Source organism: Vulpes lagopus, chromosome 5 (assembly GCF_018345385.1).
Source record: "Vulpes lagopus strain Blue_001 chromosome 5, ASM1834538v1, whole genome shotgun sequence".
Lineage (NCBI taxonomy): Eukaryota > Metazoa > Chordata > Mammalia > Carnivora > Canidae > Vulpes > Vulpes lagopus.
The window spans coordinates 15753232-15778651 of NC_054828.1; the positions used below are offsets into that span (position 1 = coordinate 15753232).

The window sequence follows — 25420 nt, forward strand, 5'->3', positions numbered from 1 at the left end:
CCCCAACCCCTCCACCTCTCCCCCCAACCCCTCCACCTCTCCCCTCACCCCCACCTCTCCCCCCACCCCGCCCCCCTCCCCTCCCGGAGCCCAGCTCCCCTGGCCCTGTGCAGGGCGGAGGCGGTGGCGCCCGGGGCCTTTGTTGGGTCGCACAGCACCGTCGCCTCCGGCCACTCTTGCTCATGTCTCTGGGCGCTGTGCTGAGAAGGCCTTTGGAGCCTCCCTCTCTCCAGCCGGCCTTTATTGAATTTCACCTCCATTTTGTTTCCTTTCCAAACAGGAACATCATTTATCTTGGACTTCACGTCGCGGAGGGCTCCAAGAGCTCTCTCTTTCCCAGCGACGATTGTTGACACACACTCAATCTGCTTCTGGCCTCCCGCCCCTCCCCCCAAACGGGCCCTAGAGAGTCCCCAGCTGCGCCCCGGCGCCCCGCCCTCTCGGTGCCCGCCGCGGGACGGGCTGACCTGCAGCAAAAAGGGGGCAAGTTTCAGACATTTTTGCTTCAAGTCAGGCAAGCCGATGGCACAAAGAAAGTGCATCATTTTATTCTAAATGCTTTTTAAATAAGTGTCACTTGGCCATAATCAGCCCTAGAGGATGGAGAGGTTCAAAGCCCCTAAGCCGGCACACAGATGTGCGGGGGTTTTCTCCCTCTTAGATTATGTGACTTGACCCCAAGAAAACCGGGGCGGGGCGGGGCGGGCGGGGTGTGTGTGCCCCCCGCCCCACCCGCACCCCCCTCCTCTCCCGGGCGGGGAGCGTGGAAGTGTTTGCCGGGCCGGGGGTGGCGGCGCACGGGCGGGGAGCGCCTCTCCACGTTTTGCTGCTGTTCGGGGAGGTACTAGGATGGGGGGGCGGGGAGCCCTCGCGGAGGTGCGCGCGCAGGGCTGCGGCGGGGGGCGCGTGCAGGGCGGCGGGCGCGGGCGCGGGTGCAGCCCCGGAGGCGCGGCCCTGCGGGGACGGCGGGCGGGAGCTGGGGGCGTCCGGGGCGCCGCGCGCGGGGGCCGAGGGGGCGCAGGGGGGCGCAGGGGGCGCCTCGCCAGTCCCCGCGGGCACGCGTCGCCGACACCCCACGTGGCGCCCGGGTCCCCGCCCGGCCCGGGGTGGGCTGCGCACGATGGCTGGACGGTTGCCCAAGACCTTCGGAAACCGGGGAGCTCAGGAAGCGCCCCCGGTGAGATGCGGCGTAGGGAGAGGCCGCCCGCTGCCAACCGGCTACGGGACTAACCGTCTGATCCCCGTTTCCTGTCTGTAAATTAGGAAAAATAACAGCGGCTATGCGATGGGTGCCCCGAGGACCGCAGGGAGAATGACTGAAGTCAGCTCCGTCTTGGTCAGCTCAGATGAATGAACACTAGAGGTCATGTGCCCCCCCCCCCCCATTCTGGACCAACGGAGGACCCTGTAGGATGCAACCCCACTAGCTTGCAAGTGAAGATATTTTTCAGATTCCAAGCGTCTTGAGATGGAAAAGACCTCTGGGGGACCAGACCAAGTGGCATCAGAGCGCCTGGCCTCCAGTCAAGGGCAGACCCGTGCCCCAAATTTTGCCCTTAAAAGCCCTCCTTTGCAAGCCATCAGGGAGTTGGGGACTTTTGAGCATTAGCACCCCGTGTTCTCCTGGGCGCGCCCACCAGGGAATAGCCTTTCTTCACTGCAAAAGCTGGGTGTCTGTTCTGGTTGGCTTGCTGCACACGGGGTGTGCAAACTCTCGTTTGGTTCGTTGACGTGATCATACAAAGCCCTTAGTATCATCAAGTGAGTACTTACTACACTTAGTCTGATTATTCCTGAGCATTTTGAGGGGACAAGCGGAGCCTGGTAAATGATGGTTTCCCCTCCCTCTCTTCTTTGCTTCCTTCCTGCCTCCCAGACCCGGGGAAGAGAGCCAGTGTTCGGCGCAGGTTTCGGGGTCACCTGTGCCGCAGTTGTGGTGTAGTAATGTAAAACATGACCTGGGGCTCACACACATACACACGAAATCCCTGGGGTGCCAATTGCAGCTTTGTGACATTGGCCACGTTGCCTCATCTTTCAGAGCCTCATTTTTCTCATCAGCGAAAAGGTGTGCGAATCCCGACTTGCTGGTATGTTGAGGTGAAGCGTGTAGTGTGCACTTCTGCCTTCGTTCCGGGGGCCTTGGGGCCTTCCTGCCTTGCATTTCACCCTGGAGAAGTGTCTGTGGAGAACATAGGGGGATTCTGAGGGGAGGTAGGCGTGAGGGCGGGGAAGGCCTGGAATGTAAGACGCTGGGGAGGGGGGGCTCCCCGGAGGAGGGCCCGCTGAAGAGCCTGAGGGCTGTGCCGGGTCTGACCTTCCCGGTGTTTCTCACACGGTGGTTCCTGCTGTTACCACTTTGCTTGATGATAAGGATGCGGAGGACAATGGCAGCTGTGATATTATAATCTATGATAAATATATATTTGGCCTTTGTCCCAGTTCCTGGCTCACAGAGCTCCTAAAACCCTTGGAATTTCCTAAGGGATGAGAGTTGGGGGTGTCTCTTGTTATGTTAAGGGGGTGACTGGTGGACAGAGGAGGCTCCGTCCTGGTGATTAGAGGGTTGGAGCTTTCAGACCCATCACCTCCCTGACCTCCAGGGAGGGGCCTCAGGTTGAATTGGTCACCCACGGCCACCGATGGAATCCTGCCTGTGGCCTGAAGCCCCACCAGGATGGGGTTGGTGACCACATGGAGACTGGGGGAGCATGGAAGCTCGGGGCCCCACACCTTGCCCGGCATCGCCTCCCCCTGGCTGGTGGTGACTTGTGTCCTCTCCCAGCAGGCGGTGATCTAGTAAGTAAAACAGATCTCGGTTCTGGGAGCTGCTCAAGGGTCTTCCTAGCACCCGAGGGGACAGGGTCATCGGAGGGCCTGGGAGGTCGCACGGGTGACAACCCAGCATTGTGACGAAGTGGGGGTGGGGCAGCCTGAGGTCGGAGCCCTTCCCCTGCGGGTGGCCTCGCCTGCAGAGCACAGACTGTGGGGCCCGGCCAGGGTGTCGCAGGGGGAGGGCTGGGCTTTCCTGCTCACCTGAATTTTTACACAAGCTTTGGAAATCCCCTTCCTGAGATCCCCTAGTACAGTGAAGACTGGTGAGAAGTTAAAAAACAACAACAACAACAACAACAACAACAACCACGTATTGAAAAACCAGGGAAAAGCACGTGTAAACAGGCCCGGGAAGTGCGGGAAGCCCAAAGGCCAGGGCTTCCTCCTCGGGCTCCCACACAGGATTTGTCATATTTATACCCTGGGTCCAATACCGTGTGTCCTTCCTTGGCTTTTGAGTAACCCACGTATACTTAAAAACAAAGCGTCTGGTGACCAAGCTTCCCGCCATCAGGTGGTTTTACTGCATTGTATTGTTCTGCTCTGGATGGATTTCTTTTAGGTTCTTGCTTCCTCTCTATTCTCATTAAGGAGTTGAAGTCTGTAATTCAGCGCAGTTTTGTAGGCCATTTCTTTGGCTCTTTGCTTCTCTGTTCGTTTTGGATTGTGGTTTTCATGTGTGGGTTTCCTCAAATATCTATTGACCCTGGAGTGTCTCTTCCTATTTCGGAGCGAGTCAGTGACCCCCCTCCCCCAAACTGCAAGCTCTGTGGGAGCTGCTTGTGTATGGTGTAGGGCCGCAGTTCCAGCCTGGTGGCCCCTCTGACCTCCCGCACACCACTCTGTCCCATCGTCTCCTTCCTACCTGCCAGACTCTACCACCCCCCCCCCCCTCCGGGTCTGTTGTTTCCCCGCTTTGCACTTGCGTTTCCCACTTCCCGTGGCCCGGAGAGAATCCGCCCCGGGGATTCCCTTTGCTCCTTCACCTCTTTCATGTCTCTGCTCAAATAACACTTGGCCATGGAGGCCTCCCTGGTGCCCTCGGTAAAGCTTCTCCCCAGCCCACCTCGGCTTCAGTGCCGGTGGGTCCCCTGACAGGCGTCTCGCAGGGCATGCTGTCACGTCCACCGCTGTGCTGTGCGTGTGTCTGTCTTTATCCAGACCAGTCCCAGCGCCATGTGAGCAGGGTCTTTATTTTGCTCACTACGCGCCTGCTGTACCTGAGGCCTGGCACGTTAGTGTTAAATGCGAGCTCGATGAAGGAAGGGAGAAAGGAGCGGTGGCTTCACTGGGCGGGGAAGGGCCAGCATCTGGCCTCTTCATTGGCAGATCCCTGACCTTCAGCCTGTCTAGATCCTTCGTTTGGGTTAGTTGCCTCAACCACGGAGTCCTGGCTGCCAGTGTTCTTGGAATTCACTGGGAGAAGGGATTTTATCTGATTCTCTTGGATGCAGCAAAGTAGCCCTGTCTTCTGTGCCTGAGACCTTTGGATGAACTCATCCCGGGAGTAGACCAGCAATCGCCTGGTTGTGGAGGCAGAGCAGGCTGGGGAGACCAGGTGACTGCCAGTCACCCCACCCACAGGCTTATGCTCAGAAGGACCCTGCACCTCTGACTCCTGAGCCCTCTGGGGTTCTGCGGGGCTTATCACAAGGATGTGCTGGTAACTGTTTAATTGGCTCGCCAGGGAGAGAAGCGCTGATTTGCAGTGTTGGCTCATTCCCGGGGTGGAAGTCCTCCCACCGGAGCCGAGCTTAAGCTGTCGTCATGACGTCTCTGAACAGGACTTGGGAAGAAATGAGCAGGAGGCCCCTGGTATTCCACCTTCCGGACGCAATAGACGTGACTGACTTCAAGAGCATAGATAATAAGACCTACTTACATAATAGGGAGGTGAAGACTTTTGAACAGGTATTAGCTTTATTAAATATAAGTTAATTGAGGTTTACCTAATTTTTCACTTAGCAATAATCGTACCTCAGATAAACCTCATTGGCTATGATATTGCCACTGCGCAAAGCTTACCTAATTTTTAATAGTGGTTCTTTTTAACCAGCTTGGAATTTTCCTAAAAATTTCACCGTCAGCTCTTATGGGCTGCTATCAGCCGGTTCTAGCATGTGTCCTCTCGCTGTTGGATTCCCTCACTCTTGCAGGCTTTCATTTTTAGGCATCTGGTATTTTCTTTCTACGTTCAGTTATCCCTGCTTCATCTAATTTCCAGTTTCTAAAGTTTTGTTGATGGCTCTTTCCCGCTTGTCCTCTTAATTCTCACTGTCCTATTAGGCTTAAGCCTTCTTGAAAAACATCCATTTACTTGCATTTTGATGGGTTTCCAGAAGATGGTCAAGGTAAATGCAGGTGTGCAAAGTGTTCTGTTTAACTAGAAGTGTCTGCAGTTAGAATCACTTTGAACTTCTTGGACACACATACTTAATTAAAAATGTACCTTTTGACTATATTCTTTGGCTTATATGGTTTCTCTCTTTTTTTGTTGACTGTTAAACAGTTGGAATCTCATATGGCTCATGTAAACTTTTAGTATGAAATTTAATTCATTAATTTCCATTGCTTTACTGTGGTTTTGGTGTGAGAATGTTTTCATTTTAACACCACAGGAGTAACTCTTTTCTTTTAGCCGCCTAGAAGCCAGACCTTAAACCATTGTCAGGTTTTAGTTTCAAGGGTCTGTGTTTTAGGTAAAATGAGGTAGTGGTTTTTAAAATCTATCCGTATGTGTTTTATTTTCCTGAGTTTGTCTTTATTCCCAGTGAGTTTATTTGTCTTGAGGCAGAGGGTAGAGGAGGAGGGAATTAGAATTGTTACAGCAGCAAAGAAGGAAATTCATGTTGAGGTTTTTTTCACTTTGAAGACAAAATAATAGGCTTAAAAGTCACTTACTGTGAAAAAAGGATTTCATCAATTCCTTTATCTCCTTCTGCACTATAACAAGACTTGGACTTCGATTGTAATTGAGACCCTATTACATCTCCATCCTCTCCACAGCTTGGTTGTTCATGTCCTGTTTCCTTTAACAGAAAAATACCCATGTTCTTCCACTACTAAACTAGTTTGACTTTTCTTATTATTTATTTATTTTTTATCTTTTAAAGATTTTATTTATTTATTCATGACAGACACACACAGAGGGAGAGAGAGAGAGGCAGAGACACAGGCAGAGGGAGAAGCAGGCTCCATGCAGGGAGTCCGACATGGGACTTGATCCCATCCCAGGTCTCCAGGATCTGGCCCTGGGCTGAAGGCGGCGCTAAACCGCTGAGCTACCAGGGCTGCCCAAGTATTTTTTTTTTTTTAATTCAATTTGCCAATAGATAGTATAACACCCAGTGCTCATCCCATCACGTACCCTCCTTCGTGCCCGTCACCCAGCTACTCCATCCCCCGCCTACCTCCCCTCCAGCGACCCTCAGTTTGTTTTCCAGAATTAAGAGTCTAGTTTGAATTTGTTACTTGTTTCTAAGAGTTCTAAGTCTTTTCAGTTATGATAATTTTTTAAAAGCCTAAACGTTGTGGGTCTCCGTTCCACAGGATAGCTGTTTTATTAGCAGTATCTTGACTGAGAAAAATCTAGCTAATAGCTAGATGGGCAAAAAGATATAATGAATTCAGTAATGCTTATGAATGAACTTTATTCATTGCATCAAGATGTATATATACAGTATTTGTAAAATAGGAGTGCTTGCATGATTAAGCCACTGTTTACTCAGTATATAAATGATGCTTGGGGACCATACAAATTTTTAGATTCCTTGAAATAACTCCGAGCTTCACCTGCCTGTTGCCAGACCCAAAGATGCTTCGTTCGTGGGTTGGCAACCACTGCTTTAGATTACCTTCTCCCCAAAACCCTTCCCATTGGAGCTGAAATGAGCTCCTTCTTGCCTTTCTCCAAGACCACATTAAATTTATTCCAGCTTCTAAGGACCTCTTAACTCCATCCTGCTCTTCTACACCTACTGCCACGGCACCTGTCCAGGCCCTGCTTGCCCTCCCCGGCCCCAATGCAACAGACGGTCTGTCTGGTCTCTTCTACTGTCTGTTCCCCTCCGATATGTACTTCGTAGGGCAGGTTTTTCATATTGTGTCCTTCCCTTGCCAGCAGGTTGCCACTCCTGTGTCCCGTCATAACAGCTGGGATACCTTTGTTTCAGTCCTACTTACCTGTTCGTGTCCTGCAAACATGTCCTGTGCCTTTTGCTTATGAGCTTTTGTTTGAACCAGTTCTTTTGGCTTTCCCTATACATGGCAAGCTCGTGCTCCACTCAGAGATTACCTACGAGATTTTAAGCAATCCCCACAAGCCTCCTGCTCAGTGGTAGCTGCACCTGTTCCTGGTCTTCTGTAAGCACTTTGATGCAGACGTTGGTGATGGACATCACACTGTGGACACCATGGGGAAAGGAACGTTTGTATTTCTCCAAGCACCTTAGACAGGGCCTGGTACATGCTAGAGGCCCAATCAATGTCTACTGAACAGATTGATGTGGATTGGTCTGTTTATGAGTAGTCTTGAAGACTAGTTCCTGAGTAGGATTCAAAGTATTTTATTATAAAGCCATGGAAATGGAACAAGAAAAATATGTGAAAATTATTTTCCTGATTTTTTTCCCATTTTAGTCTCGACATTTTTTTTCTCCCAAATAAGTGAGACTTTATTTCCTCTGATTGCAAAAGCAACACATGGCCTAAGATTTACATGTATGTCACACAGGCTTGAGGTCAGATTTTGCTACTCAGTGGCTGTGTTGCTTGTACACAGTACTTGCTCTCTGTATACCTTAGTTCTCTCACCTGAATATGGAGATCATTGGAATAGTTCTCCCTAAGAGTGTCATGAAGAGGACATTAGAAAGTGTATGTAAAGTGGTTAGCACAGTATCCGGCACACAGTTGCTCCATAAATGTGCACAGCTGAAATTATGGTCCATGCAGAAAAGGTAAAGTTCTGTGAGAACAGGGATACAGCTGGAGCCTTGGGCTCAGGACCTTCACTGTGTTGCATTAGAAGAAAACTTAAATCTGACTCCAGAAGCCATGGATAAGAATCTCAATCTTTTTTTCAGGACAGCCTTTCTCAACTGTGGCTCACGTGAACCACACAACTCACAAAATGACCACAGTGACTCTTTTTTGCCCCTGAGGATCCTACATAACTAGCACTATTCTAGATGCACAGGAGGTTTGACGGACTACATGCAGTGCTTGATTGAGGACGCTGAGGCTTCGGCCTCTCCCCACCCCAACCCCTCTTGGAAGACCTGGGGCTGGGCTTGGCACAATGCTGCCTGTCTTCCCTGGAAAGCTCATTTCCCCCAGCCTTCTAAGGACAGCTGATAAAAATCTCTCGCTCCCTCACCCATATTTGTTCCTGGAACACCATTCATCTGTTCCTACTCCACATTGTGCCGACACACACCCAGTAGTTCTGACAGGTGTCATCTTCTCTTGAACGGATAGCTCGTGTCTCCTGAAACTTGTGTGCCCGTTTCCTCTGGGATCTCTGTGAAGTGCATCGCCAAGAAACACAGGTCCCTAACAGGATTCTATAGCAGTAAACCTTGACATTTTTTCTTTCACATGCAGACCTCTAAAAGTCCTCTGGGTCCCTGGCAACTGCCAAATGCCTCTCCTTGACAAAAGCCCTAGAATTATCTGGGCACTTAATCTAAGCATGTCATGATTTGTGCTGCTGAGGCTTCTATAAACGGGTGCTGTAGGGCTGAGCAAATCTGCCTCACTTGGAGTCCTTCCTATTTCCTGTTGACAGGGCTCATGCTATCTCCCAGGAAGGCACCATGCACCTTTTTGGGGGGTGAGGGCCACGATATCTTGAGTGTTAGCAAGGAGGAATAATATTGGGTAGGCAATTAGCAGTGTCTACCACAATTCATATAATGGAATATCATATAGCCATTGCTTTTTGAAGAATATTTATTGACATGGGAATGCTCACAATATGTTAAAGAAGAAAGCAGGATACAAATCTGTAAATACAGTATGATCCCAGTCTTGTAATAAAATAAATTATATATGCATAGAAAATATACAGGACAGAAATACACTAAAACATTAACAGTGATTATCTTGGTGGTGGGATTTGGGTGAATTAACTTTAATTTTCTGCATTTTCCAAACTTTTCATAATGAACATATATTACTTTCATAATGGGGGAGGTGGTGGTGGGGAGAAGTCCATACAGGTGACACCTTACACCTAGTACTGGGAGGCAGTGAGACTGATGTGGTAAGGGGATACACTGTACTTGTACCGCCTCGGGCAGTGTCACTGTTTATAAAGGAGGGAAGTAAACACCTGTCTCCCCCCTCCCAGGGCCACTGGGTATGGGAAAGGGGCCCCAAGCATCTGGCAGTTGTTACTCTACAGCAGCAGCTCTAGTAGCTTATTTTAGTACATGCTCGCATGCCCCGGAGCAGCAGGGCTGTGGATGTGAGGGACCAGAGCACAGATGGCCACTGTACCCTCCTCATCCCTACTGTGGGTCACCTCGGCAAGCATCGGTCTGGGGGAAGTCTGCAGTCCTGGTCTCTCACCTAAAGAATTCCAGGTCCTTGTTTGAAATCCAGCCCTGAGCAACTATTCCACTCACAGATCAATTCCAGGTTACCTCCCTGCTTACAAAGTTCCTTAATCTGGTTCTTCTGACATGGTTATTGCTTAAAATGGCCTGAGAATGCCTGCCCTCCAGCACTCCAGGGGCCTAGGAGGCACGGTGAGGACCCAGGTGGTCAGGGTGGTGAGGGGAGGGAGGGAGGTGCCAGACTTGGACTCCTGTTTGCTAGGACACTGGGAAACTGAGGCCTGCCAGAGAAGGTCTCTAACAAGAGATGAGATGAGGTTACATGTCATAAGAGACCTGAAAAGCCCAGCAGGTAGAAAGCACTTAGCAGATGTTTGTTCTCTTTCCAGGGGCAAAATGAGGTCCTTCCACTCCCCCTGCAAATGCTCTCTTCAAAAACAAAGCTTAGTGCTTAGTACCCAGTGCAGGGGAAACTCAAAGTGAAACAAACTCCTTGAAAGCACAAGAGCACAGCTACTTAACCAGGACTGTTCAAACACTTAGCCTGCATAAGATGGCAAGATGCTATTCCAGTAAACAGATCTTCATTTAGGGAAGCTGACACTTATGAGAAAGCTATTGGACTGTAGAAATTATAAAAATACTTTAAAAATGCATTTGTAGAATGAAGTAACAAAAATACTTTGTCTAAACTTTTTTCACATAATCTAAATTTATGAATTGCCAAATTTCATTTTATTTACTGTTAAAAATGGGCCACCTACCACTTTTCCAACTATCTGGATGAAGATCCTAAAGGGAGTGTATTGTATTCTTTCTAGCCTTTTATTCTGGAGTATTTGGGATTTACTTAGGTTTTTAAAAATAAACTCTGGGTCCTCTCTGTGAGAATTTGTCAATGGGCCATATTGTAGGTACAGATCCTTCTGGGCCAACCAGTGTCCTCTGGGAACCAGGCTGTCCCAGACTTGCGATGCCTGGTGTAGATCTCCGCCTCCTCCCTACCTTCCTATCTGGTTTTCAGCTGGCCTTCAGTGGCTCTTGGTAGACCTGCCTTCAATCAAGCAGCCGTCTCCTCTGCCATTTTTTTCTTAATGGGCTTGAAAGCCAGATAACCTGCTAGAAACATGCAAATTTTAGTAAAGAGGTGAAAAGAGAGATTCTTGAGGATCTCTCCTATGAGCAAGAGACTCTGGTGATCTCTTTTGGCAGCTCAAAGGTCTTTAAAAAGTCCATCTTTGAACTGTTGTTTTGTCAGAGAAGGGATCTCTGAATAAATGACATTTTCCACTAATACTCTGTGTATGTTACCTATCCTTAAAAGGGCTACTGTGGTAAGGGAGGTAATGGATGTGAAAGCACTTTAGAAAAGCATAAACTCTGAAATATTGTTTACCCCATGTATCTATAAAGAAACACACACAGATGGCTAAATTGAATCAACCCCAATGTTTTATTTAATTTAAAGTTTTAAAAGGCAGTGGTTAAGCACATTATCTATGTGTATATATGTATATATGTATGTATATGTATACATACATACATATATAAGAGGAAACCAACCCCTTTCAGCTTTAGCCACTGATTAGCTAGGCCCACTGTCTATTGCAGGATTCATATTCTACTTCTTCATATGACCAATTCTAAAAGTAAAAATAAACAGCCTTAATCAGTTTAACAGTAACTATCTGTGTTTCTTTTTTTTTAAATAAATAAAGTTACCATTAAACTGATCACATACGGTAGAAAGTAGAACACACACACAAGCGCACACACAGTCCCCAATTTAAAACCTGTGACATATGAATGACCTATATGTACAAATGGGTGCTGCTGACTTCCTCCATCCCTGGCGGAGGCCACGAGAGAACTCCCAGTGTGCCGGGAGGCCCCATCCCCTCTGCTGGGTTGGAGGATGTGTGTTCCTGGCACCCCGAGTTAGACCTCAGAATGCATGCTCCCATGCAATGATACAGATGGGGGTTCAGTTCTATGCTACTAGTGTTAAGGTATATAAGGGAATAAATAGGCATCTGTAGCTGCCTCAGAACTAAACCATCATTTATAACCCTTTATAGGGAGAAATGTATTCTGAAGTTCTTGATAAGGGACCTACAAACTTTTAGAATGTAATCTGTTTGTAAGTCTGGGGCTGTGTGTGTGCATGTTGTGTGTGCATTTCCACATATTTGTACAAAATTGAAATGAAGAGTGGGGCTAGGTTTATGGAGCAGCTGCTTGGCTTCCATGTAGTCGGTCCTGATCTAACAGGTCACTTGCCTCAGCCCTTAGCAGCTCGCTCTGCCGCCGACGCGCCTCCGTCTGCTGGAGAGATTCAGAAGGGGCAGCTTTCACAAGCGAGAGGAAGGCCACGACTCAATCTTCTAAGAACCTTGGCAAACAGAACGGCCAGATTCAACTGGGGCTGCTTTACAGGATGAAGTCCTGCAGTTCCATCCTGATGAAACGGAATTCCTCTTTCCTGTGGTTAGCCCCTGCCACTCCATCTACCTGCAGCTCTGGACGAATGCCTCAGTATCGCAAAAACACAGGATCACCTCTTAAATATGCTGGATTCTCAACGAGTAAACCAGTTAATGTGTTTCTAGCCAAAGCAAGGGCATAAATGTTTTAGAGAAAAGACTCCCCTGGAGCTACAGAGAAAAGATGCTAATAAAAGCAGTACTGAGTGCTGGGCAAGTGACGTTCTCAGTCTGTGTCCGAGCTGGTCTCTTCGATGACAGAGTACTGGCTGAGGGCCTCCTCCAAAGGCGTGATTGTCCCGTCGGGCTTCAGTCCCATTGGTTTAAGCAACTCCTCTCTGGAAAAACGAGAGAAAAGAGAGAAAAAAAAAAGTATTCACCAGCATCACACACACACCCCTTCCCTCCACCCCAATCCACATCCTTTTAAAAAGAAGAGTCTTTAAAAACCAAAGTATTTTTCCTCAAGCTCTCTGTGTGTTTGTAACAGGAAAGATGAAAGGGGCATGGAAAGAAAAAGAGGGAGATAAAAGACTTCATTCACACAGGCCAAACCTACTAAGCCAATTAAAAGTATGAAAAGTCAAGGTCTAAACGGGCTCAGGACAAGGAGCAGGTCTCTTCTGTTTTTAATAATTAACTTTTTTTCCTTTTGTGGATTCATTGTTTTAGTGAAGTTGAAGCTGCCAAAATTTCACGGGTCCCGGTGGGCCAGGCAGACAATCAAGTGGATGATTTGATACGTATGGATTTCATTCAACGGAATAAATCTGTCACATTTGATTTTGCCTCTCCAATCTCTAGCGAGACATAAGTACTTCTTGATTCAATCCAAGTCAACTGGCCTTCCCCAACTTTCTCCCTCCCTTTTATTTCCTTCTCTCTCTCTTTCCTCTTTTTTTTTTTTTTAAACACCATTGCTTTTGTTTGTGGCAGTTTAATTATGGGATTGACAGCCATTTTAATCTCTTCAAAGCTCCCCAACTGCCTCTTTTCAGCTAATCCAATTATATCTACTCCACAAGTTACAGCCTCATCTAAAGATGATTAATTATTGATTAAGTCAATCAAAAAGCATTAGGAAAGATTTATTTAATCTTTTCATAAGACTCTTATTTATTACATGGAGATTATGGCAAATGTACCTGTTGAGTTACTAACTCTAGCCCTCCTCCCACCCCAAAAATGTCAGCAGTGCACTTTAAGAGTAGCCTCAAAGAGGCACATGAGAAATAAAATTTATTTCTCAAGGAAATGGGCATCACCCCCTGAAAACATGTCTATAATCAAGAACCCACATGGCAGCAGCTGCAATGTTGGCAGGATCTGGAGTGAAGGGGAACAATAAAAGCTGCTTTCCCTCTGCCTCCTTGCTGTTGTCCTTGAGGACAGCACAAAGAAGGGCTCCCTCCTGGGGAGGGCCAGCCACACAGCACTGTGAGGTGTTAGAGGCACAGTGAAACTCCTGGGGAGAGGTAAGAACAGCTCAGTGTTCCCTGGATCAGACAATAGGAGCCTAATCAAGCAGCTCTGGCTAGCGCCAGAAGATGATCCGAGTAATGGGGGGCTGCAAGGCTATGCCGAGGCTCCTGAGTTATAAAGGAGATGTTCCTAGTCCAAGAAATGGGGTCAGAATCATAGAACTTATAATTGAAGGGGCCTCAGAGATCATTTAGTCCAACCCCCTTGTTTATTAAATGAGACTGAGTGACTTACCCAAGGTCACACACCTAGTGCCAAGCTCGACCTGGGACACAGGTCTTCTGAACCTTGGGCTTGTGCTCTTTGCAGTATACCACATCTGGATTAACTGCCCTAATGGCACTGCAGGAGCGCACTAAGTTCAGCTGTTTAACGTCTGTTCAACACCTACAGGCCAGGAGCTAGGTCATAGGCCAGGCAGGGAAAGGAAGAGTGGGCACAACAGTCCTTAAGGAGCAGGTGAAACACATATGAAAAATAATTCTGTACATAATGGGGTAAATGCTGTCACAGAATCTGACAGCATGGTAGCTCCTAAGATGAAGCACAGACTGTATTGCCTGGGGAAGGTAGGCATGGCATCACAAGTAAGTTACCTAATGCCAGGCAAAGAAGGCATAGGAGACTGTGTAAAGGGCTCTGTATGGTCCCATCTACTTGTGTGTTTCGTATTCCTCTCTGGATTGTGTCCATTTCTTTTCTATCTCTTTGCTTCCATGAAGCTTGGAAGGGCCCAGTGTTTGGAGAGTGGTGAGGGTCAATGAAGGAGTAGCAGGAGGAAAGACTCAAAGGTAGTCTGAGGTCGAGTGGGTAAGTGTCTAAAATATTATGGTAAGGAGCTTAGGTTTTGCCCTGTAAGGGACATCCCGTCTGTTGCATAGGGCAGTGTCTCTGGCAGCAATGTAGAAGGCGCACTGGACCAGGGGGATCCTGACGGCAGAGAGACCAGTCATTAGGATGTTACTGTACAGTGTATGTGGGCTGTGGCCTGTGGAAGGGGAGAGGGCTGGTAAAGGATAGAGTAGGGAATGGACCGTCCCTATGGCTTCCAGCTCAGATGACTAAGAGGATGGTGATAGAATTCACTGGAGCAAGAACACAGCAGATGAAGCAGATTTTGGAGGGGAGATGCTGACACCTTTCAGGACATGAAGAGCTTGAGGCCTTTGCATGAAAACCAGCTAGACAACCTGGTTCCATGAAAACTTCCCTCTAGCACTGATATAGTCCACATATCTATAGTTTTACAACCTAGTTCCCTAGTTCTAACTGCTCATGTTAAAGGATTTTGTGACACTGGACTACTTACTAATGACATAAAAGGAAAAAGGGATAATCGGCTGGGACTAAAACATTGAGGGTAAGAAAGTTGAAAGGTCTAAAGGAACCCAGTGGATGAGGGTAGTCAGATGGGCTAGGGAATCAAGGATCGGGATAGGTAGAAGCAGGACCCTGGATGGGACTAAAGGAATTCTACTGAGATTGGTGATAAGACGCTGGGTAGATAGGCCCCTGCCCACCCTGTCTGCCCCCACTATCAACATGACTCTACTTCTGTGACAACAGGATGATACTGGGCAAGCTACTGGCTGTAACAGAGCAGTTAGCACCTTCTCCAAATCTAGGAGTAATATTTTCAAATCAAGTCCATCAGTTTCATCCCTATTCCAATTTCATGATGGAAATAATTAACATTAGTTTCATGGCCTGATTATAGGAACTTGTCTATGAGATAATGGGCCCCATATTTTAATTCTCACTTGTGAAGTATGCTTCTCAAGCATTTATTTTTTAGGTCCTTTTTATCACCCTTCCGCTAACATGAAAGCTCCTCTGAGGGCTCCATGGAATGCCTGGTCTTATTAAGGACACCTCGGTTGGAGAGATGCCAGTGGTAACTGGCCATAAATCATGCATTTATACAAATTAATTAAGGTATCAATGTGATACAGTGTAAAAAACAAAAATATCTGGAGTTAGGAAGTCTTTTTGGAGCCTTGGCTCTTCCACTTACCAGTTGTGTGATCTTGGGCAAGTCTGAGTCTCAGTTTCCCTATCTGTGAAATGGGGATAATGCTAATACTAGCTCTACCTACTTCCTAGTGATGATGTAAGGAGTAACTATGACAGAACCAGTGGTGGTAGCAATAACAACAATGATGTAGATCAAAGAGTTCTATGAACTGCAAAGGTCCTAAATATTAGTTATTATTGTGGTACAGTGAAAAGCACATACAGGTTTTGGAGTCAGACAGACCTAGGTTCTAACCCTGAGTCCACCAGTCACTAACAGTAAGACCTTGAACTCTCTGAATTTCAATTTCCTTATCTGTAGAATTGGGATAGAAATACCTACCTCATCGAGTTGTCATGAAGGCAAAAGGCCACTATACACATAAACTGTAGTGTAATGGCTGGAATGAAGCTGGAATCACAAGTTGCATTTCCTGTCTTTATGTGCTTATGGGAGGCCTCCCCAAGCTTGATAGGGCACTCTGGGAGTAAGTGGGGGGATGAAAATGCAGAAGCAAATAAAAGACATGGTCCCTGTCCTCAAGAAGCTTTTAGTCAGTTCAGAAGATAAAACACACACACATTAAACAATATTAAAAGAATTACAGAACAGCAGATCAACAAGCTTGAGATGATTAACAGGCAGAGCCCTGCTTTCCCTAACTTGACAGTTCATCAATAATATACTCTTATTGTAATCAAAATATGTTTAAAGGAAATTTGTCCTGTTTGGGAGTGGAAAGAGAGAGGATCTCTCACAGCTTTATGACTGTGTTTTCTGCTGGACTCCAGGCTTGTCACATTCCCACCTCAATGTTTCTGATCTTGCTCTCTATCATACAACAGCCCACAAATACCCAAATGAAATCTTTGATATAGAGACTCACTCCTAAAAGGTCTGATGAATGACCTGGTTATACTAGACTGTTTTATTTAATAAGATATTATATCTAGATCAGCAAGATGTGGATGGAGAATGGGAAGCAGTAATGAATACCACAGAAATGTTATTGCACCATCATCTGGGCTATGTACATGTGGGAGGGACACAGGAGGAGGTGGGGATGCTGATCACAGGCTCCTCGCAGGAGACAACTCAGGGCCAGACTGTAATGGCAGGGATGGACATGGATTCATGGGGATAAAGGCATCCTAGGAACAGAAGAATTAGTCAAGCAAAGGCACAGAAGCAAGGGTTAGTTGTGTGCAGAGACTGGCAAGCAGGCTGGTTTGGCTGAGATAAAGGAAAAAGAAAGCTCAAAACAGATATGGGGTACAAAACAGGATCTGAATGGAGACTTTGAAATCCTAGGCTGACAAGTCTAGATTATAGTTATAGAGGTATTTTGGTCTTCTATTTCAAGGGTCCCCTATCTAAGAATATTTATTAAAAATAATTCTCATTACAAAGTTTGAAAGATATGAAACAGCATTGCCCTGACATTAAAAAGAAACTGTTCTATGCTTTACGTATTCAATTTTCATATCTCTATGTGTCTAGCACAGGCGCCTTGCCAACAACAGGTTCTCAGTAAGTGTTTATGACCTAAATTGAGTTGCCGTTGATATTATTATCTTGTACTTTCACAAAAAGGGAAGGTATAGTGTTTTATGGGACTCTTAATAAATAAACCATGATCAAGAGAAAAGCCACATCTTTGAGTGGAAGATTCACCTTCATCATCAAGATCTACAGAGTTGGAAAGGTATTAGCATTCTATAGGAAATTTTGAATAATGCTTTCCAGGGATTTCTTGTTCTCTGGTAGACTGTGAGCAACTTGAGGGCAGAGTCCATGTCTTATCTGGCTATGATCTGCAGTATCTAGTATAGGCTGGGGGCACATAGTAGGTGCTCAGTAAATGTTTGTTAAGAGGTTATATTATAGGGGTCGTGACATAAATGGAGAATGGTAGAGAACCATTCGTCAAGAATCCTTCTCTTATTATTTTTAATTATTATTTCCCTGATGAGTCAATGTCATTAGACATTCTGACAATGCAGCAGAAATCAGGCCCCCTTTGTACCACACAGCCTGGAATTCTCAACCACTAACTGTGTAGACTCAGCTTCTTACATCCAGACATTGGGAGGTCTAGATTCTAGACTCAGATCTTCCTCTAACTTGCTGGGTGTCCTTGGGCAAGTCATTTTTTCAAGCCAGAGGGGCTTGAGTCTACCCATCTATAAAATGAAGGGGTTGGACAAGATGATCCCCAAGATTCTATTCTACGAGTCTAAATATTAAGCTACTAAATAATTTTCATCCTTTATAGAGCTGCAAGGTTTTTAAGACACTAAAATTCAATAATGCTGAGCCTTTGTTTCTAATCAAGATATATATTCAAAGCCTAAGAGTCAAACACAGCATCCTACCTATAACTGACTGACACCAAGACCAGAAATCCTTTCTGCAAAACTACTGGCAGATGATTAGAATGGTTACAAAAGTAAATCAAAGCAATGGCAAGTGTTACAAGAAAGGATCTAAATTCAATCATGGCCCTCAAAAAATAGGCCATTTCATGAAGAGTTATTGCCCTAAATATGAAGGTCATATGTAAAAAGGATGGCTAGGTGTCAGGTAATATGTACATCATAGTTAAACGGATATACTGTATATTGAAATGTGCATCAGGATTAAGATATTCACATAGCAACAACTCCTTCATACTTACCTTCAATGCTATACACAGGCCTTAACACAAGTTAAGACTGCCCTCGTTATCATCAAAAAGTACAGTGATGTCTACTGGATAAAGAGCCCATTCTAGGCACTGTGACAGTATCATGGCGGGCTTCTCATCTGATCAGGCATCTGGCCAGGGAAGAGATAAGCCTCCAAGAATGTTCAACTGGAACGAAACATCATTTAGAAATTTGATCTTACTAAACGATAAGGAACCATAATCTATAAGGGCTTGGCCAGGCACGAGGACATAGATAAAGCACGTCCAAGAAAGGAAACCCTATTTTGCCCCAGCCTAACCCTTGGGACTACTAATGGAAACCAAAAAATACTTTCTTAAAGATTTAGGGGGTGGGAGATTATGGGATTTATACCATATTTATAATTTTATGGTCTTTTTTTTTTTGCCCCCAGATATATTTTAACATTTTCCTGAGCCACCATTTTCCTGTAAGGATGGTCCTCTGGGATGCCTGGGCTTATAATTTCTCAGAACCTTAGATAAGGTTCCATTTCTTAGGGCTTCTGGTTCCTATGTAAGTGCAATATTGGGGCAGAAATGACAGTGCAATATTGGGGCTCAGATACTAACATACCCAATCGCACATTATAGAATAGGCCAGATGTATGCGTGTATAAAACACTTTACTTGACCTGGAAGCAAGAGAATACTCTTGCCCACAGCACATGTTTTTGTGCAATACAAACAAAGCATTCAATTCAAGAGTACTTGTTGAAAAACAGGACATAATTAAGCAGTTGGTAAAATGCATTCTTGTTTCCCACTTGCAGATCTCCCAAGAGTCCCTTCGAATTTACCTATACGAGTTTCAGCTTCCCGCTTGCCACTTAGCTTGATAACGACTCAAAAATCATTCCCTTGTTTTCAAGGGCTCTTCTTTCTTGTCTGCTCTGTGTACTACAGGGCAGTATTGACACATGGAATTAATGACAGGGTCTGTAATGAAACAACAGTCATGCAAACACCAGTCTGCTCTTTTGATAAAACAGCATGTTAGAGACCTATTCACCTCCCTCTAATTGAGTACTGCATAATAGTTCCGTTCCTTTTATGTAATATATTTTGTTCTATGATTAGAAAAGAAGAAAGGGGGAAACCTGTGAGGCACTGCTTCCTTCAATCGCCCCCTGATTAATTCTCTGTTTCTAATGAGGGTGGCTGCTATTTAGGCAGGTTCTGTTACATACTTGTTTTGTTGACTTCTGTACAATGTATAACAAAACCCAAGACGGGATAATTGGGAACCATTTCTGTGGCACAGGGATTCCTGCTCTTAATGTAAGGTTGGCTTGGAAAAAAAGAACCCTGACATTTTAAATTAGCCATTTCATATTTAATTCCTTTTCACATTTGAAAGATAGGATGAGAAGCTGGTAAGTAAATAAAACATTTTTAATGAACACAGAGCTTTTCCAAAAATGCCTGCTAGAATGGAGCCAGTGCTAGCCCAGAGAAAGCAGCTCTGTAATCTTTGCTCTAATTCCAAGTCTGAAAGTGCATCTTATTTCAAGATTTCGGCATCGGTGGAACAGTCCATAATACACTGAAGTACAGTGGACTGCCTAATAACTTGTTGATTTGCTTATAAGTGTTTATAACCCCTTTTTCTCATAGAAAAGTATTATAACCTTGGCCATTGCTTAACATATTCAGTTACATACTGGGCAAGAATGTCCTTTGGGCTTGGACCCTAACCCTTTATCCTTCATGATTTTCCATCTAATGGCCTCCTAGTGCTGACTGGGTACACTGATCTTTAACTAAGCCACTAACCCAGTATATCTGGAGAGGTGTGGTGGCTTTTCCATAGCAAATTTAAGGTCTTTAACCTGCCTCTTCCAAAGCAATTCTGAGATCTTCCCTCAGACCTCACCATTGTGTTTTGGGACTGGGTACAATTAGGAAGGTAAATATGTAGCATAAAAATATCATTTCCATGACAAACGGATATAGCATATTGTCCACTACTTTGGTCTACTTTCTACTTTGTAAAGGTAATTGGGAGTTGACTAAACAGTCCCATTGGGAAGCCTTTTTAAAGTTAGATTTTCTTAATGTGATTGCATTAAATTTAAGAATTTGTTAGAATACTTATAATTATTGTCTTTTTAAAGTAATTAAAAGAACTTATATTAACATAGAGTCATAGCAATTTCACTGGTTTCCTTCATGTAAAGGTATGTGTGTGTATATGTTTGATATAAACTATTTATTTTAACATCTCACCTGATCTTTGAGAAGACCTCTACTATGGAATGAAAAAGCAGGAATACGTGTCTTCCAGATCTTAATTCTCTTCTCAGGTAAATATGCTTACTATCTATCTTTGTGCTTTGCATTTACTTAAAATTTAGACCATCTTATTTAAAATCAGACTGACGCATTTTTGAGAGTTGTTGGTCATTTTTCAAAATAATGTAAGATCTGGGGTCTTAAGACTAAGAACTGAATCTTGGCTATGTCATTAACCAGATGCCCAATCTTGGGTCAGTCACTTAATGATTGGTCCCACTTATTTCTCAGTGAAATACTCCTTGCCCTATCTAATTCAGATGGTTGTTTTACTGATCATTGGAGATCATATATATGGAAGCACTTTTTCAACTTTAAAGCACTGTAGAAATATTAGTCTTGTATCCTCATTTCTGTTAGAAGATCACATGCAAAGCTTCTAAAAGTTTGTTACCTACCTCACATTAAACAGCATGGTTAAAAAAAATATGGAGAAAGAGGTTAGAGACAGTGCTAAGAATCAAATTCAGTTTTATCCTGAAGTGGAAGTCATCTTATTTCTTGGCAATTTCTCTACAGAATGTTTCTATCCTGTTGTTCAAATTAGCAAAATAATTATCAATAAGGGGGTCAGCCTGCCCAGTGACACTGTTGAGTAAAACAGTAGATTTAGAAGTTCCTACATGCTCTCCCCAATTAGAAAGATGTAAAAGTTGAAGGAGGGTATCTAAGAGCACAAACAGCCAGGGGACATTATTCTTATTTGATGTTTCTCTAATAGAAGCCATTTCAGCTAGTGCTTAAGCTAAGAGCTCAAAGTAGTCATTCGTACCACAGAGGTTTAAAGGACAATGACTACCAACAGACAATACAAAGGTAGCAGGACATCCTACTTAGAGATGTCTAGCCAGTGGAAGGGCCCTTGATGACCTAAATACACACAATATCAAGTTTCTCAAATTAATTGCCCCTTCACATTTAAAATCTTTATATTTTGTACCCACAATAGATCTCATGATGCTTCAAAAATTGGATGTTTCAGAAACATACCTGAAAAACATGTCCTTGACTAACTTATCATAAAGGTGGGTGTAATCAACAGTTGTCGATTAAGCACAGTAACTTATTCATAGGGAAAAAAATTACATATTACTTTTCAGTCAGCCAGCTTTAATAAGTCTAAAAATAATCCCAGCTTTAATAAGTCTAAAAATAATCTCTGGATTAAAGGGAACTAGTCCCATACTTGGAATCTGCATTTACTAAGAAAGCCATGTCCCAAATACTACACACATTATTTACATACATATAAAATAAGGAATAGATAAGGAAGAAATGGGAAACAATGATTTAAATGTAAAATTTAGATTTTGATAGAATATATAAGCAAAATGGCAATGTACCTTGTTAAATGTGACCGGGGTGGGGTGGGGTGGGGTGGGGTGGTGGTGGTGATTAATCAGTGCCTGGTTCCAATTAAGGAACTAAAGGGGATTAGAAAAGTCAAAACAAAGCTTAAACTTGAAATATTATTTCCTTTGGTTAGTTTAAGCTTAAGCCAATCAATCCTCTCTCCCTTCTGGAGGAGGCTGCGTTATTATACATGAGCTGTGTGCTGTAGCTAAGGTGAATGCAATTGTATTAGCTGCACTGGACTTGCTTAAACACAGTCCTCATACCGATCTCCCACTTACATTACAGGGGCTTATTTGTTTTCCAATTCAGGGAAGCAATTTTTACCCTTTTTTACCTCTGCTTTCACAAAGAAAGCTTCATTTGACATTTTTAATCTCATGCCTCAGGTCTTTATGTTTGATATACATTACAATGATCATTTAAAATAAATTATATACCCCAATATTTAAATTAGTCAGTCATGGGCCAAAGTACCTTTATGGAATTCCTTTCCAGCCCTGAATTTTATCATATCTGGCTAAGAAATGGAACTGACAAAGGTATAAAGTCTTAAACCACATAGGCTATTTGATAGAGCAAAAAACCGGCCTACAGATTTGGGGATCAGCTGTGCTCATTATTTCATCATCATACACTAGGGGAACCACAGGGTACAAGGCACTGTACTAGCTAGACATGATGGGATTTACAGGGTTCAGATTATTTTCAAACTCTTAAGATCTCCAGGTCCACTGCCAATCCCCTTACCTACATCTGTTGCAAATACAATCCTTATATACACAAACAAAATCACGAGGAATACTACTACATCAGTTGGTAATCAGTGGGAAGAAAATGTTTGAGCATGAATCTCTCCACTGTCCTTGGAAATACAGCTATGATAAAGCTGCTGAGGGCGTGAGCTCCTTGTGGCAGTTACTATGTCCAGCATGGGGGCAAAGTGGAAATTAATTTTTGCATTGGTGGTTTTATAGTTTTGGTAGTGGATGACATCTATACCCTACACCAGGCTCAGTAACAGTACTTGGCATGACCAACCTTAGTCATCACTTTGGTAAGTGCTTTGGCACGGGCCACTGTTGCTAACCACCATCCTGGTGCAGGTCCTTCACATCTGCTCTCCTATGGATGGAAAAAAGGAAGTGTCTAGTGTCCATTCATTGGCCACGTCACCTCCAACCTAGCCTTTACTCACATGCCTTTCAATTCAGGCCCAGGAGAAAATGATTTCATTTTTGAGAAGGAAAGTTAATCAGACAAAGCTACAGTACACTCTTAGCACAATAAAGACTTGGTGGGATGAAGAACATCCTCAGAGTGACAGTTGAGGGAACCAGTAGCACGATGCTGAAGAGGATGATTAAGAAGTGTTCTGGCAAACACTGACTCTAACAGACAGACACAGTAGCACAGTGGACAGAGCAAAGGCCTTGAGTTCTGGAAAATGAAGTTCCTAGCCTCACTTTGTCACGAAGCTAGAAAGAGAATGTATGTGGAAGTGTTTTGTAACTCTTAAAAGGAAATGGATTATCACATCAGTAGCTTGGAAATATTCTGGGCAATTCTTTGGGTTCTTGCTTCCCCCAGTTATAAATCTGATAACAGATTATATTAATCAAATAATAATAAAACAACCTGAGCTTTGTGGAAGAAAGATGCAGTCTGTGAATACCAAAGGTTTCTATTATTGACAAGAATAGATTTCCCTCTACCTGGAATGAATGGTCATTTCTCCACTTATCTATTAAATACTTTTTAACTTCAAGAATCAGCACAAATGCTATCTTCCCTGTGAAATCGTCCTTGATTCATCCAGACAGAATGAACTGCTCCTTTTCCTGGGTGTTTACAGTTCAACATAGACCTTATTTTGTCATTATTTCCATCTACCTTGTATTTTAGAACAGATTATAGCCATTACTCTCACTAGAAGGTGCATTCCAAAGGCAGAGCCTGTCACGTTCTCTGAATCTCCCTCATCTTCCTAGCACAGTGCCTTGCACAGAGTAGCTGCTTAATAAATGTTCCCTGAATTGTACTGAACTTAGTTTACTTTGGATCTATGCCGTCTCTTCTACCTCAAAAAACCAAAAACCAAAAATCAACAGTGAAGAGAGAGAAGAAACTTAAGACAAACATATAAGATGCATAAAGAATGGGTTCATTCTTTGCATTCCTGCTTTGGAATGCCCACTGCTGATCTCCATACAGTTTTGTCATTGATTATTAGTGAGAGCAAATGTTAGAAAGCACACAAACAAAGGCAGACAATATAAAAAACCCATCACACGTCATGCAAAAAGTCTGTGATTTAGGACTGTTTTTAAAGTTGCCTTTAGCTTCAATTTTAATGGCAAAATTGGTACCATCAAAGCCAACACAAGACATATTTGCTCTGTTTTATACATGCAAAAATCAGTATCACCTTTAGATTGAGGTGGGCATCTGCTGGGTGTTTCTGGGTGAGTAGGCATCTTCTTTGAGGCATAGTTTAAATCAAGTGGAAGCTTGGATATTTCAGACTTGACATTTTTGTATTTATTTGTTGGCAGCTTCTAGAATATGTGGATTCCCCTGGGATTAAAAGGAGAAGGACCTAGCACCATATTCTGTCCCTTGTACAAGGATGCCTTGTGAAAGGGTCTTATCTCTTTTAGTAAGTCAAGTACCTTAATTATACTGTATTATTTTAGGCAGTCTTTTTCCCATTTCCCACTTTCCTAATTTGGAGTTTACTCATCTAGGGTATTGGTAGTTGAACAGCATCTGGGTTCTCTTTTAAGAACTTGTATTATTGGAGTGAAAATTATGAAACTTGTTTATTATCCTGACACACTGATATGCTCCACATAGGTCCTTTTAACACTTCTCTCTCCAGCTTCTACTATATGGACTCTGCTGGTTCTCATCCTCACTTCTGTACTTATACCACTGTTTCACTCACTACATCAGGTCCTTTCAGAAGTAGCCAAGCACAATTCTTATGTTTCTATATTCATTCAGAGCTTATTGTCTGCTTCTTGTTAGTTTACCCTGTAAGTATCTTCTCTTTGACCAGAATTCCTTCAGTAAAGGAACATGTCAGGTTCTATATAAAGGTATGGAGAATGTTGTCTGCAAACAAAGGTCATTTGAAGACTATAAGCATATTCTAACCTTTTTGGAAAAAGATAAAAATTTAAAAGGACTAGCTGGAAGTCACTAAATTCTAGTCATACGAGCTTTGTAGATGAAGAAGCTGTTTATTTCTATATAACTTGTACCACACGACCAGCATCATTTGAAACAAGCTTAGACTCTGCAGTGTCCACAAACTTGTCACACTCCCCATGTAAGTCAGCCTCCTGCTGTGCTTTTAGCCTCTACTTGTTTCTTTGTTATACCTTTCCCTATAATGGTTGGCTTTCTGGCTTTCCTTGGATTCCAGCTGCTACTTCTCATGACTGAGGGATACTAGCCTTTACATAGTTACTGTGAAAAAGGAGATGATCAGAAGAAATACACCTTTAGTGGCAGCTGCCACCAACACACAGAAGCACTCACTCAAGATGGCTTAAAAGAGACAGTGACTCAATGTATGACTAGAAAACAGAGCAATTTAGGCAAGTGTGAAAGGAATTAATATTTTCTAGTAACTCTTCTAAGATGATGAGTTGCTGATTAGCATATATTTGACTTAGGTATTTTC

At 44.0% G+C, this 25420-nt stretch overlaps 1 protein-coding gene and 1 pseudogene across 7 annotated transcripts in view; both read right to left on the minus strand.

Moving 5' to 3' along the window:
- Positions 1-4678: 4678 nt before the first annotated feature.
- Positions 4679-4857, minus strand: LOC121492318 (annotated as a pseudogene).
- A 3916-nt stretch (positions 4858-8773) lies between these two features.
- The window catches only part of RIC8B (RIC8 guanine nucleotide exchange factor B), a 102509-nt gene continuing 85862 nt past the window's right edge, over positions 8774-25420 (minus strand). For 2 of the 7 annotated variants that reach the window (XM_041755791.1, XM_041755789.1), the window contains one exon: positions 8774-12216. In XM_041755791.1, coding sequence (XP_041611725.1) covers positions 12105-12216 — 112 coding nt within the window. In that variant the 3' untranslated portion in view covers positions 8774-12104. Of the gene's footprint in view, positions 12217-18051; positions 18229-18881; positions 19021-22770; positions 22855-24157; positions 24307-25420 lie in introns of all 7 variants that reach the window. The other 5 variants (XR_005987898.1, XR_005987897.1, XR_005987899.1 and 2 more) reach the window with 5 other exon arrangements.